This window comes from Aulonocara stuartgranti, assembly GCF_965226115.1.
Source record: "Aulonocara stuartgranti genome assembly, chromosome: 18".
NCBI classification, from domain to species: domain Eukaryota; kingdom Metazoa; phylum Chordata; class Actinopteri; order Cichliformes; family Cichlidae; genus Aulonocara; species Aulonocara stuartgranti.
In genome coordinates, this window is record NC_138954.1 from 8,921,223 (window position 1) to 8,939,941 (window position 18,719).

The 18,719-nt window shown below is 40.1% G+C and overlaps 1 protein-coding gene across 1 annotated transcript in view; it reads left to right on the top strand.

The window, feature by feature from the left end:
* The window catches only part of lig1 (ligase I, DNA, ATP-dependent), a 63,307-nt gene that overhangs the window by 11,946 nt on the left and 32,642 nt on the right, over positions 1-18,719 (top strand). Inside the window, exons 6-17 of the mRNA XM_082514816.1 lie at positions 794-1,177; positions 1,330-1,438; positions 4,475-4,561; positions 6,008-6,064; positions 7,113-7,171; positions 9,309-9,422; positions 9,577-9,743; positions 10,135-10,211; positions 11,214-11,305; positions 13,622-13,721; positions 13,946-14,031; positions 14,907-15,022. Of these exons, the coding sequence (XP_082370942.1) occupies positions 794-1,177; positions 1,330-1,438; positions 4,475-4,561; positions 6,008-6,064; positions 7,113-7,171; positions 9,309-9,422; positions 9,577-9,743; positions 10,135-10,211; positions 11,214-11,305; positions 13,622-13,721; positions 13,946-14,031; positions 14,907-15,022 (1,448 nt within the window). The remainder of the gene's footprint in view (positions 1-793; positions 1,178-1,329; positions 1,439-4,474; positions 4,562-6,007; positions 6,065-7,112; positions 7,172-9,308; positions 9,423-9,576; positions 9,744-10,134; positions 10,212-11,213; positions 11,306-13,621; positions 13,722-13,945; positions 14,032-14,906; positions 15,023-18,719) is intronic.

Sequence of the window (18,719 nt, forward strand, 5' to 3'; positions counted from 1 at the left end):
AAGTGAGTCTGTCCGTTACCTTTTTGAGTAGTCCTCCTAACACACGAGCAAACAAACTGAACCAATCACATCACCAGAGCTAAAAGGTTAGAAACAGTCTCAGAGCGGTTCATTCCACATGTGTTCTCACTACTGCAAATACTCTATTTGGTCTAGGTTAGGTTGCTGCATAGGTAGAGCATCTTGTACTTTCTCAGCGTGAATCCACATGTGGTCAGTCACACATCACATGCAGTTTAAATCTGGGAAATGGCAGGTTAAAGGCTCGTATTTGACAATTGAGAAAGAGCTAAACAAGGTTAAAGCTGAAGTGTGTTTGAAAACCACTTTAGTGTGTTTGGGGGAAAAAACAAAACCAAATTGACAGCAGCTCAGCCTGGTGCCCCCCCCACTCTTTTTTTTCCACAGACAGGGAAATGGCTCTCCTTCTCTTTCTAAAGTTGTCTAGTAAAGTACCAGCTGTGACTACTGGGTTTAGCGGTCCATTCCACCACTTACTTTAACGTTTGAATGAGAAAATTAAAGTTTCATGCCGCCCTCCTTACCCAGCCAGTATCATGACCCCAGCTCTGACTGCTGGGAGTCGGTGCTACAAGTTTGTCAATAGTAATTTCTCTTAGCTGCCTTCTTCAGGTGAAAATGAAACCTCAGAAATAAAACCTGCGGCATTTACTGAAAGAGGCTCTTACGTCTTCAAACATGGGCTCACAAAAAAACTGGGTTGCCCTCAGTAAACCTGCTGGCATTTTTCTCTTCAATGACTCCACTCCCTTTCTGTCTTGCCCCTGTGTAGGTAACGCAGATGAACCCATGGAGGAGGACACAAAGGAAGAAAGGGGGGAAAAGGCAGCGACCGAGGCTAACAACCCAGGGGACGAGGAGGTGGAGAACAAGAGCAAAGAGGAAGAAACTGTAGAAAAAGAGGAGCAGGTGGAGAAAAAGAGCCCTGATGAGAAGGAGGAGAAAGCTGAGGAGGCGGAAAAGAAAAATGAAGCAAAGCCGAAGACAGATGATGATGATGAGAAAGGGCCAGCCGTAGCCAAAACGGAGGTGGTTGAAAAGGACACGCGAGGCACAGAAGAGAGCCCGAAAAGTCAAACGGTGAAAAGGCAGAAAGAAGCAAAAGAGCAGAAAGATAAGGAGCCGACCAGGAAAGCCCCCATCAGCAGTTTCTTTGGTGAGAAGGAATTTGCATAGTTCTTTGCTTGCATAAAAAAACAGCATGTGAATGTACTGTGCTTTTATCAGTTTGGAGAACAAGGTAAAATAAGTCTCCACTTCAACCCCTGCATCACCCTCACCTTGTCTTTTATTTATTTCCTTCAATAGCTCCCAGAAAAGCAGCAGTGAAGACGGAGAAGCCGGAGAAGAATGAGGGGGAAAAAAAGACGAGTCCAGAGAGGAAGAGGTCAGAGGAGGAGAGTAAAGACACGAAAGGGTAAGACAGTCGCAACAGGAGGTTACAGATAGCTCAGGCTTGATAAGCCTGCCACCTTGCTTGCCTGTTTGTTATCTTGCTGGAACACTAAACTTATCCAGATGTTGGCCTGTTCAGCTGAGCTTCACCCCTGACCCCTTCTTACTAAAGTGTAAACTGTACGTGCATGTGGGGAAAAGAAGAAGGATCAAAATTTAGTGACAAGGTGTAGAAGAGCAGACGGAGAGCAGCTATTGAGAATTATTTCCATTATATTCTTCAGTGACTACCTAATCATTTTATTATGTTGATTGATGGTAGCTGCCAGAGAGGTTATATTTTATTGATTCAAACTAGGCACTCACACTGCAAAGAAACACTGAATTCATTTCCTTTATCAGTTTTGTAAAGATATAGTAAAATGCATGGTTACTTTGAGCTTTGAAAGAATAAATGTAGAGAAAAGATGGCTGTGAAGGCACAGCTGGGTGGGTGGATGAGAAATACTGTCTGCTTTTGAGCAGTCTCTATCAAGACTTGTAGCCAAAACAGGTGAAATGATGCTGTCATTACATTTTGTTGGCGTTAACTAATAGGGATCTGCAGTAAATGCGAAAAATCCAATAGTATATGACATTGATACCTTAAAAAGTGAATGAAACCAAGGTTATCTCTTGCACTCATCACTACAGCGATGTGCTTGTTTTGTTTAGGAATGTTCCTGATGATTAAGTGTCAATTACGCGAGAGGAAAAAAAAGGAAAACAGCGATTGACTGGGTGATTATTCTAGTCCTAAAAATAACAAACAAATAAAAAGAGTAATAGGATTAGCAAAATAGATTAAAATCTGTCAGTGTATATTTATAAATGAGTACGCTTTCTATTCTACAGATTTCTATTCAAGGCTCAGGAGGCGTGGATGAGTGGGCGTTATCAAGCTTTTTCTTTAAATACGTATAAATGTTTTATCTAAGTAGTCCCAATTATTTAAAACAGTTGCTGTCGTGTTGAGCCATTTTCAGTCTGTGAAATGCTGACTTATATAAATTTGCTAGTGAATATTAATACCAGCACTGTTGTTTCATTACACTACAGTTGTACCTTTTAGTCTACAGTTGACAATTGACCACCTCGTCAATATTAAACGGGCTGTGTCATCAGGTTCTGCTGTCCTCTTTCCTCTTCCTTCCTGATTTAAAGAGACTCGCTCACTGTGAAGAGGAGGAGGGCCTGGCTGGTTGCAGCTACTTGGTCTCAACTATAATTATGCAGAGCTCTTCAGTGTAGAGCACACAAGTGTTGGGGGTGAAGAGGGGAGCAGATTTTGTTGCACACACGGATAACGAACACTATCATCATCATCGCAAATAAACTGTAGTCCAGAGTCTGTTAGTCAGCTGCGACGTGTGTGTGTGTGTGCCCCTCCTTCATGTAAACAGACAGTGATACACAGTGCAAAAGAGAAGCAAAACTCATCATTGAGACTGGGCTTAAATGGGGTTCCTAATGCAGTGTGTGCTCTGCATTATTTAACGTAATTTCTTCCTGATGTTCCATTACCAGAACTATAACTGTTCTCCAGTGACTGCCTTTCTCTTATTTTCTGTCTATTCCTCTTGTTTCTATATATTCCTTGTGATTCTATATATATTTCACCTGTTTATTTATTACTGCTGTCTTACTATTTATATTTTATACCTGGTGTGGAGCACCCATAATTTCATTGTACATGTACAATGACAATAAAGGGCTATTCTATTCTATCCTACAAAGAATGTGATTTATTAGCCAGCAATACTCCATGCGTCCTTACCAAAGCCCATAAAGCTGGTGAGCAGTCAGTAAGGTGGACTCAAAGCAGCCTTTTACATTTCTGACTCAATACCGATGCCTTTGATTTTGGGATCTGCCCATTCTGATTTCTGATCCAGTGTCAGTGTTGAATAATAAGCACTGTCAGGAGTTAAGAGAGCAGAAATCTTTCTTTATGTGTAAAACAGCATCAGGCGAGACTGGAACATTGTTTTCTTATTTTTGTGAAATGAAATGTGACAAATAAACATACCCAAGATACATATTTACCAAACCGCTATCTTGTATAGTGTAATAATACATGACAACAGGACCAACGCAGGCGTTAGTTTAATTTATTTGCCTTTGTTTCATTTCAGCTCGGTGTGAGAGTCATTAGGCTGCTCCATACTGCTATTATTTACAACTTTTACAGTTGTGCTAATTTCTCCTTTTCCTGCACCACCTACAATGAGCAAACACCGTATATGATGATTGTTGTATTCTCAGCTCAGGCATGCACTCCCTGCTGCTGGAAACCCATCGGTTTCTCTTTATTATGATTGCTTTTGCAATTATTCAGTCTCCCTTACAGAAAGCAATGCATTTACCACATGTAAATAAGCCAGCTTGTCATTTTGAGGTCATGTTAACTATTCAAGATCCAAACTATTTTTGGCTGTGGAAAGCAGGGAATGCATTTTTCATCTTCCTAACTATTTATTTTTTTATCACTACCTTGTGTGTGACACTCTGGGAATGACAGGTATTGCACACAAAAGAAAGTTCACAGCGTTAGTTTATCTCTGTGTAATGAATTCAGACAATGATATTTTGTTTGAGGAAAAGAAACTCAACATCTTGTATGTTACTGCAGTAAAAGAGAGACGGTTTAAACTTGTAAACCATCCCAGTAGTTTGGTTTTTGGAAGCAATAACTGCTGACAATGGAAACACTTTTCTATTTAATATGCAGAACTTTTTCTGGGTTTTTTAAATATCTACTTGCACGTTCAGTTCGGATAAACTTTGCAATAGTTCAGCTTCTTTCTTTGTGAGCTAACCAGAAAAACTACTAGAATATCTTCCAAAATATTCTTCACATTTTTAAAGTGTTTCATTGTTATGATAATTGTGTGCGTGACTCTCTGCCTACAAAGGAATCTGAGTTGGCACCAGTGACTGCAACAGCTGTTGCCGTCATTTAGTTGGACACAAATGTGCTCTTTCATTTTATCTTTTAAAATTTGTGTTATTTCCTCAGTGAGGCAACCTCAGGACAAACAAACTATGATCCATCGAGACCAAACTATCATCCCGTGGACAACGCTTGTTGGAAACAGGGCCAGAAGTAAGTCACCTATCTGCTGCAAAAATAGGAACCCAAATTCTCTGATTGAATGTCTTGATTGAAATTCATATGCATCTTTAACTGTTTCCAGCGTGCATCAGTTACTGGCACCTCTCAGACATATTTTATCACTGCTTCTGTATACTGCTTTTCCCTGTTTCCAGATGTCTCCAAAATAATATAATTTCTTCACAGGGTGGATAGCCTCTCTATCCACCCACCAAATCCAGTCGCTTGGACATCAGACAGTAAAATATAAAGAAGAAAGACAGAAGGAGGAGGGGAGCATGTGGGATGATCAACTAGCTTTGCATAAGGCAGAAATTATGAGAATTTTATGTGAAGGATCATTGGGAAAAACAGCCGTTATTTTAACTAGGCAGCTGCCTATTTTTTCCCTTTACTGGAGAATTTGTGTAATCCTAAAGTAAATACAGAAATCACAGCCTGCCTATGTGCCTAGACCTATTTAAAAAGATGCCCTGAGATTGATTATCATGAATTATGCCAAGCAGGGTAATAATAAAGCTTGGGAGTGCAATGTGGACAGGAACTATAGTCGAATGTCCACCTGTCTCTTTCTCTGCTGATTATTTGCTTTTACTCTCCACTTCTGGCTGTCAAATAAAAGACAAAGCTAATCTACTCACTAAACAGGCAAGATTTGGGATGCAACGTTTTCACTCAACAGCGATTAGAGTCATCACACTGTTGGTGGGGTTGTTGTTTTTTTTCTCCCTTCTTCCCTCTGAGCCAAACTGAAGCGAACACCAGCCTGTTTGTTTTTTTGTGAAGATCTGCGAGTTATTTATAAGGGGAAAAAAACTGAAGGAATGAAAACCTTCAGGCCAGGGAAGTGCTCTGACTTAGTAATGGGTAATCACAGGGAAATCATGGAATTTTATATCAAGGTCACGCTGTAAGGCATGCTGCTTATGTGCTCGGCTTATTCTCGGATCGACTCCTGTACAGATTGTTTTAACCTGCTTTAAGCCGTGCGCAGGTGAAGTCTGCTGCTTCTTAAAGCTAAATATCAGCCTCTGAATTAAATTGTGTTCTTTTCTGAAATTGAATAAACAGTTTGAGTGTCAGAGCTTCGCAGTAAGGATTAAAAACACATTAGGATATAGTAGCTTTATATCCAGAATATATGCAAAAAATTATAAAGATAAAATTATATATATATATATTTTTTAAATTGCACTTCCCACCATATTTCTCTGTCAAACTAATTGTAACGACACACTTTTCTCCACATGCCGTTGTCACCTTCGCCCTCCTTGCTGTCATTTTTGTGCGGTTTTTGATAACCTTGAATCAAAGCTTATTCTACTGTTGCATTAATTGCTAGTCGCTCTGAATAGCCGAGTCAGCTCAGCGCCGCGAGTGTGAAAATCTGTCCGTGTTGATGCTTTGCCTGCTAACTACATGTTCATCACTCTCCAGAGTGCCCTACTTGGCAGTGGCTCGCACCTTTGAGAGGATTGAAGAGGACTCTGGCAGGTAAGACCTCCCAATGGGGGACATTTTTCTTTTAAATGCCAGAATGAGTTGAACATCATTAGTAAGAAAATGATTGCAAGTCTTTCAAAGCACACACACGTATTGCAGAGTTTCTCTTTTTTTTCATAAAAATACCATTCAGGTTTCCTGCTGGGAATTTCTGGAACTAAATTAGTTAAGTGCTTGCCAGTCAGGAAAAGTGAAAAAATTTGAATAATTCACTGGTTGTGTTGGGAACATGAAGAAATTTTAAAATGGGTCACCTTCTAGGATTGCTCAAATATATTGTAATGTGGAGTTATTATGCTCACTTCCAGCTGCATATTTTTATTCTTATGTTTTACTAAAGTAGTTAAAATAATCCTTATTTGCCTCATAACGAGCTGCGGTGCTGCTCCTCAGTTTGCGCTGTCTAAAACGAGCATTTTAGCCCCTCTCTTAAAGGCCACCCTTCATTTAAGCCTCGTTTCTTTTAATTGGCGGATTCTTGTAAACAGAAGGTTTGAACAGCAGGTTAGCAGCTTATGTGCTCATGCCTGATGTGAGCATATTGGCCGTCATACAAGAGTGGGGTAAAAACAGTCTCAGTTTTTAGACGTCAGGCTGCTCAGAGGGGTGGTCGCGTTTAATATGAAAGCCAGTATTGTAACTATACCTGACAGAATATAAGTCTACGTTTCCCCACCTTAGTTTCCATCTTTTGTTTTGTAAACCTGGGTTGGTGTAAACCAGCTAAAACAAAAAAAACCCCAACAAGAAATTTCATGTTATTTTTAGAAATCCTACATTTTAAATAATGGTTTGTAACCTTTGTATCTTGCTAGTTGAAAACATTTTTATCTTTGAAGGATATTGAATGACATATTATTATCTGAAACTGATGTATAGTGTTTCATAAGTGAACTCTTCATCTGCCTCCCAAGCCCCTATTTCCGATTAAAACCTGCAGACTAATCTCATTTCCCACCTACCAGTATTTACGGGATGGCCTTAAAATTCGTTTAACTCGTCTTCCCTGTCTAACAGCAATCCTGTTGTCATTTCCTAGGCTGAGAAACATCGAGACACTGTCAAACCTGTTTCGCTCTGTGCTGCTGCTCTCCCCAGGTAAATGCTATTTTATCTCTGCCATAATGCATCCTGATGTAGCTATACAGGCAGCTGGCTGCCAGCCGCTCTATCAAGGAGATGATGTTGACGCCAGTTTGCACACAAAAGTGGGAGGACGTTGGCCGATGTGTGTATGAGAATGTGGGAATCTGATGGTGTTTGTGTGTGTTGTTCTGCCTGTGTTTCATTGTGTATATAATAGTGTTTGTGTCAGGCCTCAGCAATACAGTCATACAGCAATACAAAAGCTGCAGGCATTAAATGAGCTGAGGTAGCTAATTAGCCTACTGTTATGCTGACTGCTTTTGTCCAAATAGAAACAATTCAATGAGCTCAGATGGGGAAAAGTTTGCGATTACATGCAATCTTTTTATGACACTAGCAATTGAATGCCGTAGGTTGGTGAAAATCACAAATTTGTTGCTGTCTGTGTACAAAGAAATTTATATTTAGAGTCCACCCAGAGCCTCAGAAATTTAAAACAAAAATTCAGAAATTCCTCACCACATAGAGATGCTTTAAGAATGTAGGGATATAACCAGCGTACAACTAGTTGGCAACCAGTTGAGTCAAGCTCCTTACTGAAGGAGTTGGGCTGACTGGCACAAGCTCAGATTCATTGGAATATATTGGCAATTTATCTGCATTTATAAATTGGGATTGCAGTTATTTGCAAACATTTACCAGTTTGTCTGTGAGCGATTGCCGTCAGTCTGTGTCGGACTACAGTTGTTTGGAAACAGGTGGCCTCTGACCAGGCAAGCAATTGCAATTGAAAGTGGTTTGCTAGAAGTTAGTCACTGCAACTATTAGGAATTGGTTAAATTTAAACTGCAAAAGAGAGATTCATAGATAAATAGAGAGAGAGAAATATAGATAGATATAGAAATATGAATAGATAGATACATAGATATTTTTACTTTAGTGTGACTGAGCCATTAGTGGTTATGGTAGGCGTAATTAGTCATACTTGTATGCCAGGGTTTTTTTGGCTATGAATGAGCCTTTATGATTACATAAAGTAAAAGCAGTGAGTCTCTGCACTTTCCTTTTATTTTTGACCATTTGGTAAACAAGAAATTCCTGTATGCTGAAAAAAACCTGTTAAATGTGATTCAGTGGTGTAGCCTGAAAGCATCTCTCTCTCTTTTCTCTCATCCATTATGTGTGTGTAGAGCTAGATCTGCAGTATGTAGCTCTGCTGTTGTCTGTCCCAGAAAAGTAGGGTTACAACTGGTGGAGTGCACTATATTAACCCCGTAAGCCCTAAGCTGTTGTTTTAAACTTCTACCTGGAAATTTTATCCTTTTTTTGCCAAATTAAATCAGTAAAAGCCACAAAGATATTAAAAAATTCATGACTTTTGGCCTTTGTGGGCGAAACACATTTCAGAGAACTTTGGCTTGTTCTGTCAAGAATGACTTAAAAAACTCTTAATATTGACAGATTTTCTGCCACATAATGTACACTGTAAATAAGAGAATTTAAAAAAAAGCAAAACACTTACACATATCAGTGATGCTAATATTACTAAAAACTTTCAGCTGCAATTCTACCAAGTTTGATGCCCGATAAATGAACCACAAGAAATTCTACATCCAGTCTAGTCATGCCAGTAGTTGGTGGAAACTCCATCCAGGGAATTTGTCATACTTGCCAACCCTTAAAAAATAAAAGATACCTGCTACATTTTTATAACAAATCCAGCCAGCACCCAGAACAGGGGACTCTGGGGAGGAAGGAAAGAGCGCTGGTTGAAGCCAAAGCTGCCACAGTCAACAACTTTTCTGGTGGAAACCCCTTAGTCTTGTGTTGCCTGTCTGTATGTATTTGAATGTGATTTTGTGGATGTTCATTTGTGCGTCAAGAGTTTTGAGTGCCCACACTTGTGCCGCCTGCTGTTGTCTCAGAGTGTGGTTGTGTATTTGAGTCGCTGCTTGAGTGTGTCTATCCATGTGCCTGAGTTTGTGTGTCTGTATGTGGGTTTACTGTGCCGTTTTTGGTGGTATCTGTTTTTATTTGTGTGTATGTGCTTTTCTTTGCAGACTTGTCTGGAGGTGTGTGTGTGTGTGTGTGTGTGTACGCTGCTGTGTTTGGAGTATAATAAAGCCTTCATATGTGTTCTCCTTCCTAGATGACCTGCTCTGCTGCGTGTATCTGTGTCTGAACCAACTCGGTCCTGCCTATCTAGGGATGGAGCTTGGTGTTGGTGAGACGGTGCTGATGAAAGCTGTTGCTCAAGCCACTGGTAATAAGCGCACACACACACGAACATGTGGAAGCACTCTGCTGCACCCAAACACTTGCTTGTGCATTCCCAGCCTAACTGCTGATGCCACCCTTCTCTGAAGCTCATCAGCCAGCGAGGCTGCTGCTATTTACCGTTTCACTCTTGTTTCCAGGGCGACAATTGGACAAAGTCAAAGCAGAGGCACAGGAGAAAGGAGATTTGGGCCTAGTGGCCGAGAGCTCCCGTAGCAACCAGCGCATGATGTTTCAGCCGGCCAGTCTGACAGCAGGGGGCGTGTTCAGGAAATTGAAGGAAATTGCCAGCATGAGTGGGAACTCGGTGAGCCACAGAATAACATTTTCATTAGAGGAGAGCAGTCTTGGGAAAATATTGTTTTCGCTCTATTTGCCTCTCAGTATTGAGGTCATGGACGGGAAAAAGGAAAGGAAATGTTAATGTGACGTATCGAACAAGAAATTAATAGTTTATTTGTCTGCTTCAGAGGGGCAAGGTTAATTTTCCACCATTTGAATAAGTTGTTACCTGCCTTGATTCTCTTGTACAATTAGTTGCTTTTCCCTTCTTGGTTGCTGCTGGGTCATTTTTTATTTTTATTTTTTTCCTCTGTATTGAACATGGAGTTTGTACTTGCTGGTGACCTCAGTCTTTTTGCATTCTGTCTCTTCTCGCTCTTCTTCTGTGAATCTCAATTTCCTCCCGCCTGCCTCAGGCCATGAATAAGAAAATCGACATCATCAAAGGTCTCTTTGTGGCATGCCGCTTTTCAGAGGCCCGCTACATAGTCAGGTAAAATAAGACTCTCTCTCACACACATGCACACACAGCCTTGGCTGCACGTGTGACCACAGGCATACATGGGCGTCTGCACATTTATAGACGCAGAAATGCATAATAACTCCATAACCCTCTGTGTATACGTTGGAAGTGTTTAGCCATGTATATAAAAGATGAATGTAGCCTTGGAGTCTGAAAAATACTGCAGAAGCAGAAATCTTTTAGACCTGCATTCTTTCTAATGGTTGCAAAAAGGAGCTTTTAGCAATATTGCCCTAATTCTCTCTCAATCACTAGATCCTATCTACAGTAAAGCAGAGTGTGACTGTATGATTATGGCAAAAAAACATCACAATCAACGTCCATTAGTGTTATTATTAAGTGAAATCTTGGATTATTTAACTTGATTATTCATAAAGAAGAATTTTCCTTTAACATTACATCCTTTAGTGTTATAACTGAATATAATGCACATAGGAAAAATAAATGGGGGCTTGGGAACTTCCATCTTGCAATGTCTTTATGTGCAGACAGTAAAAAGAGGAGTAGGGGTGGGAGGACTTGATAGCACAGTTAGGGCAAAGGTGAGTAGGCTATCAAGTGACCTCTTAGTGGTGTGCTGCCAAAAGCCAACCGGGTGAGAAACCTGCCACTGGGTCACCTACAGAAAGATTCTTCTAGGTGGAGCTTGTTGACCAACGCATTTCTTGATCCAGGTGAATAGACAAAATTGTAACTGCCTTTTTTTTTTTTTGATAATTTGAAATAATTAAGTTTGCATTACGCCTGGCTTTCTCAGTCAGGTTCACTGCTAACTCCTGAGGTCTGGTTAAAATAGAAAAAGGGGAAAAAACTCAAGTCAAGGCTGCATCCTTTATATTTTATTATTATGTTTTATTTTCAATCTCTGCTTGCAGGTGTTGTTCAAGGTAGCTAGGTACAAATAACTGACTTGACTTGGTGCAAATAGATGTGTCTTCTGACTGCTGTTGAACTTTTGGTTCTGATGGACAGGTCTCTGGCTGGGAAGCTGAGGATTGGTCTTGCTGAGCAAAGTGTGCTCTCTGCACTGAGCCAAGCTGTCTGCTTGACCCCACCTGGACAAGGTAATTTTAAAGGAAAAGTTCTTTTTTTTGTTTTTTTTGTTTTTTTTAAACAGCCAGGTTTCCATAAGTATATGAAAGAAGAAGAAAGAAAGCTTTTTTTCTGTTTCAATCATTCCTCCTGTGAGCACTCACCATGAAAAGATCCTTTCCTAGTGAACTTTTGGTTTAAGTGGCTGCCAAATCTTGTACAGACTTTTCAAAATCAGAACTTCTTTTACTCCGTCTCTGCATCTCACCTGAATCCAGCTGTTTTACAGTCAGTGTGGTGGTGGCTTGAAATCGCTTGCATACTCTGACATTTTACAATTCAGTGCCTTCCCTCCCTCTGTCCTTCCCTTACTTCCTTCTATTGACACTTAATAAAAATTTAAAGACATCCATGTTTCACTTTCGTTCTGGGTTATGCTAATATTTGGCATTAAATTTTAATTTTATTTAATTTTACTAATTTGTCATATGAGTTTTTCAAATCCTATTTTTTCTTGCTCTGTTGCACATATATTCAGAGGTTTCTTGCCCTATGATGTGTACAGAGCTTTGGTTAACTGGTTGGTTTAATTTATAAACGAATTTGTTACATAGCCGAGTACCTTCTGATGTAAATCATCACTCTTTGCGTTACACCAAACTCAAGAAAAGGAGAGAAGGGAGGTTAACAATGAAAGGACTAAATATTGAAATGATTTCTACTTGATTTGCGAAACCAAACGAGTTTACTGTGCCACACTGTTGGGGCTAATAGAATCCCGATTGCCAGTCCTTGTCAGATTGTTCAGTATCAAGCTGCAGGCTTTTCAGTTTGTGCAGCAAATGATTCGGGAGTTGTTGCATTGCTACTAAACTAGGGGGGGGGGGGGAAGAATAAGATATGAAGTATGTCATCCCTCTGTGCCTTACTTGCATTTTGAAAGCTTTAGGCATAGTTCATAATAAACTTCTCTGCACTGAAAAAACAAAACAAAACACAGATTGGGAGGTGGAGGAGGAGATTATGGATGGATCAAAGCACAATCAAATTGGTAGATGTGTCTTACACTGTGATCAAGTACATGTTTCCACCAACGATAAGCTGTTGTTGAGCCATTTCTTCTCCCGTCCCTTTCAAGAACCAGCCAACATTTCGGCAGATTTGGGAACCAGTCGTTAAATAGCATTATGCAGCAGAACTTGAGTGATTTTAGTGGGAAGAAGATCACGGCAGGCGGATTCTGGGGGTTGAATCTGCAAATCATTTGATATTTTTGTTGTGGTAGCTTCTTAAAGCCACTGATGTACACAATTCCAACTTTTAGCCCGGTAGTTTTGGGAATTTGCAAAAGGGCTTAGTTCTGATTGTTTGAGTCTCATGCGAACTTCAGATCAATGTATATTTCAAATTCATATATTTTCTCACACGGTGAACTTTGCATACTTGAAATGGTTAAAATAATTAGATTTCTGGTGGTATGATCCAATTATTCTTTGTAAAAGTTGAATCTGAATCCTAACTTGGAGGTGACAACGATGGAGGAGGAGGTGGAGTGTTAGAGCAAGTAATCATGTGCTTTATTTTTAGGCTAGTCATTAAATCAGCGTTAAAATATTCTTCACATGAATTAGAGCAGTCATAGATCAGCTTCAGCTTGAAAGAGCAGTGTACATCATCCATGGATTTGAAATATTTAACACGTTTTCTGACCTGATCTGTTGCTAAATTCATCTCTTTACGAAGAAAGTTTTGACAGCCTCGCTTTACCACCTACTTTCAGCGCTCTTACTAACACTAGACTTATTAAAATGAGTTGCTTAGTCACGACTGGAGGCGTGCTTTAATAAGAGTCAATTAGACCAGAGGCTCATAGGGGAAATTTGCATTGATCTGTGGCCTGGTCTGGAAATGTTTTTCTTAACATTTTTATTTATTTATTTAGCCATTATTTAATCAGGCAGGTCAACTCAGAGCAAATTATTTGTTGGGCTGAAGAGGCTCATGGTGATGAATAATTTAACTTAATAAATTATTATTCAGTCATAGTTTAAATGTATCATAATTATTAATGTTATACTGGGAAACAATATAATTAATTTGGACTTCACAGTGGGAATTAAATCCAGTCTTCACTGTTCATTGTTGAGCTAAATAAATAAATAAATGAATAAAAGTGAAGTGCAGCAATACTCAAGTAATTGCTGCAAGTCTTGTATATTTCCTGGCCTTTGAAGTGCTTCTGAACTCTCATCCAACAAATGTTAGGTCATACAAATGTTCAAACACTTGCAAAGATCTGTTTGAAATGCATTTCCCCCCCCCCCCCCCCCCCCCCTCTTTCCTTATAGGTTTTCCTCCCACTGTGATCGACGCAGGGAAGGGAATGAGTGCTGAGAGCAGGCGGGCGTGGATTGAAGAGAAGAGCCTCATTCTCAAACAGACTTACTGGTAACTGAAGCCTCAACAAACACCCTTGTTTCAATTTGCACTCTCTCCTCGGCACCACCACAATGCCTCATCGCCCCCTTTAAGTCCCGTCCCTCATTCTCCCTCACATTCCTTTTTTGAACATATTGATTTTTTTCTTCTCTTTTTTTGGGAGGTGAGGTGGGGGATTCTTTCCAATCACCCTGTCTCATGTCTAACTCGCTGCCCTGCTCTCTCCCATACAGCGAGATGCCCAATTACGATGTTCTGATCCCCGTTTTGCTAAAAGAGGGCATAGACCAGCTGCCCAATCACTGCAAGCTCACTCCAGGTAAGCAACCAGTCAAGAGGCAGAAAGGTTGTAAGATCCAAAGCAGTGATTGGTGTGTGTTTATTGATCAATTCAGTGGAGGTGAGTCAGTTATTTTAGTTAAGTCATTTATCACAGAAAGATAGAAGATACCCTAAACTAATGATTAGGTCCCAATTATACTCTTGTCAGGCTATTTGTGATAAGGAGACTTGGCACCAACGTAGGAAATTAATACAAGCCACCATCTGAACGATACTAAATTGGGAAACTAAATTGGCCGTTGTTGGTCAGTTAGAGCAATCTAGCCGCTATTTTGGCAGGTAAATATTTGTTCTTCAGGGGCCTGTTTTGTTCTGAAATGTGAGATAGTTAAAGGAGCTGGTGAGTGTTTGCATAACACCAGCCAATTTGGACAAAATGTTGCAGTACTTTCATATTGGGCTTCTTGCTCTGTAAGCTGCAATTAAAGGAATTTGTTTGGTATATTTTCATTATATCATGCTATGTCTGCTGCTTTTGAAGCTTAACTTAGCAGCACAGCCCAAGGGAATGTGAGTCAGAATGTTAATATTGAGGCCAAATGGGAGTACAAACAAACTAATTTCGACTGTGGTTTTGTCACAGAAACAGTTGTGGGTGTGATGCTGATGTGTCATGTGGGAATGTGTTGTTGAAGCCAGTTTCACATTTTCTTGGTTTATTTTATTTAAATGTTTTGTTGCAAAAGGATACGAGATTCTTGGAACCAGAAGCTCTGTTAGCACTAGCCCTCCTAGTGTTAGTCTTTCTCTACACAAGAACCAGAAAGAATAGTCTTCGTCTGGTTGTTTTTAAGCTGTTTTTTAGCCGTTTACTTACTCCAGTTCTCCCACTATTCACCCTTTTTCTTCCAGGTGTACCACTGAGACCCATGTTGGCTCACCCAACTAAGGGTGTTGGCGAAGTGATGAAGAAGTTTGACGAGGCAGCGTTCACCTGCGAGTACAAATACGACGGGGAGCGTGCACAGGTCTGTGTTTGTGCAAAGTGACAGAGTGCAACTGTTTGTTTTTCTTGTATTTGGCACCAGACATATGCCTGCTGAATTTTGCATGCATATAGCTTTTGGCTGTGTTCTTTTGAGTATGAAGTATTGCTGTTCTGTGACTCTCACTGCCTGTTCACTTGACAGTGTGTATACGTGTGCCTGTGCCTATTCTTTTAAGATAAATAGTAGTGCTGCTTATACCTTGGGCCTGTGGGTAGAGTGAGCTACTTCTGCCACTGTGGGCTAGAGGGGAGGAGGTGGTGGAAGGGGGGAGATGAAGAGACATGAGGCAAGAAGGTAGAGACAGAGAAGACAAGAGAGATCAGAGAAAAAGGGAGTCCAAACCACAACAGGAGAGAAAAGAGGGTATGTGGAAATTTCGAGGGAGACGTACAGAAACGCAGCAAGAGAGAGATTGTAATGTAAACCCCTCCAGCTGTATTGTTAATTTTGGACAGTCATGCCAATAAAGTGCCTTTGAACTGAGTTGAATTGAGAAGAAGAAAGATGAAGAGCAAGAGGGAGAAACAGAAACAGAGGAACTGGATGCGAAGAGGGAGCGAGCCGGCGAGCAAGCCGTATGACGTCCTCTTCTCTCTGGCCTCACTGCAGTGGACTTTACCTTAAACGGCCAGCAGGGGGACTCACGATTCACTACTCAACCTTCTGTGTGTGTGTGTGTGTGTGAGTGTGTTTGTGTGTATGCAAATGATTGTGTGGTCAGATATCGCAGCCAACAGAAAGTCAGCTTTGCTCTGTATGACAGCTGAAGAAAAAAAAAACTGTAAATGAGCAAAATAATTAGATGTCCCTGTCTGAAGGTTAAAAAATAGACAAAATCTGCAGATATCCTAGGTAGTTAATTTGAAAAATGGGGGTTAAACACATGGTAATGGTTAGAAAAGAAATGAGCTGAATAGAAGAGACGTCACGAGGGCAAAAACGTGGACAGTTGTTGTGCTAATGTTCATATCTCTGAGTATTAATGAGCAACAGTTTCAATTAGTTTGTGAAATATCAGTTTGAGTTTGAATCCCTAAATTTATCTAAAGCTCATAATGTCAGTGTGAACAGACATGCAATAGATGTTTCTACTAGAAAAGCTAAATGACCGTAGAGAAAAAGTGACTGTTGAGTGGATAACTTGGAAGCATGTGAGTTAAGCCACACATGGCCCCACATACACTTGAAAAGAGAACAGACTACTCCTGCACACAAGACAGAAAACCCAAAGGGAACAATCATACTGAGAGAGTGTGAGAGATCAGCCTGACGATGAGCTGACCCAACACTGTGTGTGTGAGTGAGTGAGTGAGTGAGTGAGTGAGTGAGTGAGTGAGTGACAATGGCTTATTTGTCGTCATTGCACTCGACACAGTATGGGAAACTTCAAGATATAAGGAGCATCAGTCTTTGTCTCTCACCTGCGTTAAGATCTTGTCTGTCACTCGACTAACTCAGTTAGCTGATTGGCAAATGCAGTGAAAATAAGTTTATTACCAGAACAGATTTTCCAGCTGAAATGGTAAACCCACTGTGGTTCATTTCCCTTGGTACTAGTACCAGTCGGAAAAACAGGCAGTGTTTTGCTCCCTAGGATGTTAGAGGCATTCAGCTGTCGCCCAGCAGTACAACACAAAGGCTTTTTATTTATCTTTATTTGGCGTGTTTAACAACACAGCAGCAGTATACTCATGGATACAGCCTGGTCTGTACTCTGTGTATGGCTTATTTAGTCACAAATACAAAGCGGTACTAGTACAGATGAAATGTTCTACAGTTTTACTCCATGTTTATGCACGCTACTGCCACCTCAAGGCCAACTTTACCCAGCGTTCCAGCTAAAAGGTCTGACTGGGAAGTCAGAATTTATGACTTTGTACTTCAAATGGAATGTAGCATTAGTTTCTTAAAGGGGAACTATTAGGCTTTTCCTTATTTTCTGAAATATGCATACTGTTACACTGGTAGATTTTCATGTTAAACATGGACATATTTTCAAATAATGAGCTCAGTGTATGCACAAGTAATCCCTGTGAGCCTAAAGCCAGGCTTCAGATTCTTCTAAATGCTCTATCTCAAACAGTTTAGTCTACTTTTGACTCTGTTTGATGTTAGTGGATCTCCCTACATCTCATATCAGGCACACAGCTATAGCTGAGAGTACAGGAGCCCCAGAAGAAAGCTGGCTTAAAGGGAGACGAGCTAAAACGGCTTGTTTCATACGCTGGATTAACTGAGCGGCTGCACCTAAACAAAGGATAAAATAAATGAAGAATATTTTGAACTGAATCAGTAAAATATAAATATAAAGCTACAACTTAATATATTTCCTCTGCATCATCTTTTTTTCTTTGTTTTACGTGACACTTGAATCAAACTAGACTGTCTTGCATTAGCAGAGGAGCAGCTGCTAACATTTTCCACATAAGATGTGTTTATGCACATTATGCGGTGAACTGCAGATAACCCGTGTATTGGAAGAATTAAGAGCCTAATAGACAATTACTGTAGTTTTGTATATGAAGCACAACACAATAGTAAAAGTAAAACACAAGCCATTATGTTGCATATGTAGACAGCTGGATTGATTAAGCTAAGGTGTTTATCCTGTTGCATGAGATGGACTGCTGAAACACATTATGTGTCAGCGTAGCTGTCTTGTGATTTTCTGCCATTTACTTGCTCATTTGGTCATTTCGGTGACCTGACAGTTAATCCATTAATCTAGAAAATAATTGGGAGACTAATTGTTGAAGCCTCAGTTTAATGATCACCCCTACACTAGGTAGGAAAAACCTTCTCCTCTGAGTGACCATAAATGTTGTCAGCTGTATGTTCCTTCAGAATACATATTTACATAAAGATAGTCATTAGTCTGGAAGACTGAGCCGATTAAGATAAGATAAGATAAGATAAGATAGAACTTTATTAATCCCTCGGGTGGGTTCCTCTGGGAAATTCGACTTCCAAAAAGCACAGCAACGACCGAAATTACAGTTACAGATTACCGGAATAGATTGACAGAAAACTGGTGCTAATTGGTCAGGAATCCATCCTGTGTGCATGTATGTATTGATAATGCTTGCATGATTTCATAATCTTACTGTGTGGGCAGTTGCTCTCTTCATTCCCAGGACTTATTTCTTCATTCTGTCCCCAAAGCTCCCACTTAATTGGGCAAAAGGAGCATTTGAATTTTAAGTAATATCAACTAAAGCTTGGTGAGCTGGTCTTACCAAATGAATTGAAGGTAATTTTAAATGATTTGGAATCGGTAAAATCTGACTGTGAATGCTATCGTGTCTATCTTTGTGTATTTAGTGAGCTGCCTGTCCCAGTCAGAACACTTTCGCACAAGAGATTTTAAATGTATCTTCTGCATAAAGAAGGATAAATGTAGCAGGCACCTCATGTGTAGACTGAATGTTTTCCTTTAAATATCCTGTTAAACAACATAAGTTATGATTTTATATTTGCCCGAATACGTTTGTCCTATCTGACACTTCAACTATTATACTGTTATCTTGGCATAATAAGAGCCGGTAATGAATTCCACCTACACATGCATCTCCTGTGGTTAGTTGTTAATAACAATAGCTGTTGTTCTTCCTCCTTGAGGTCCATGAATTCTTTACAAGTCGATCCATCTGTATCTGAATGCAACATCAAGTCTCTT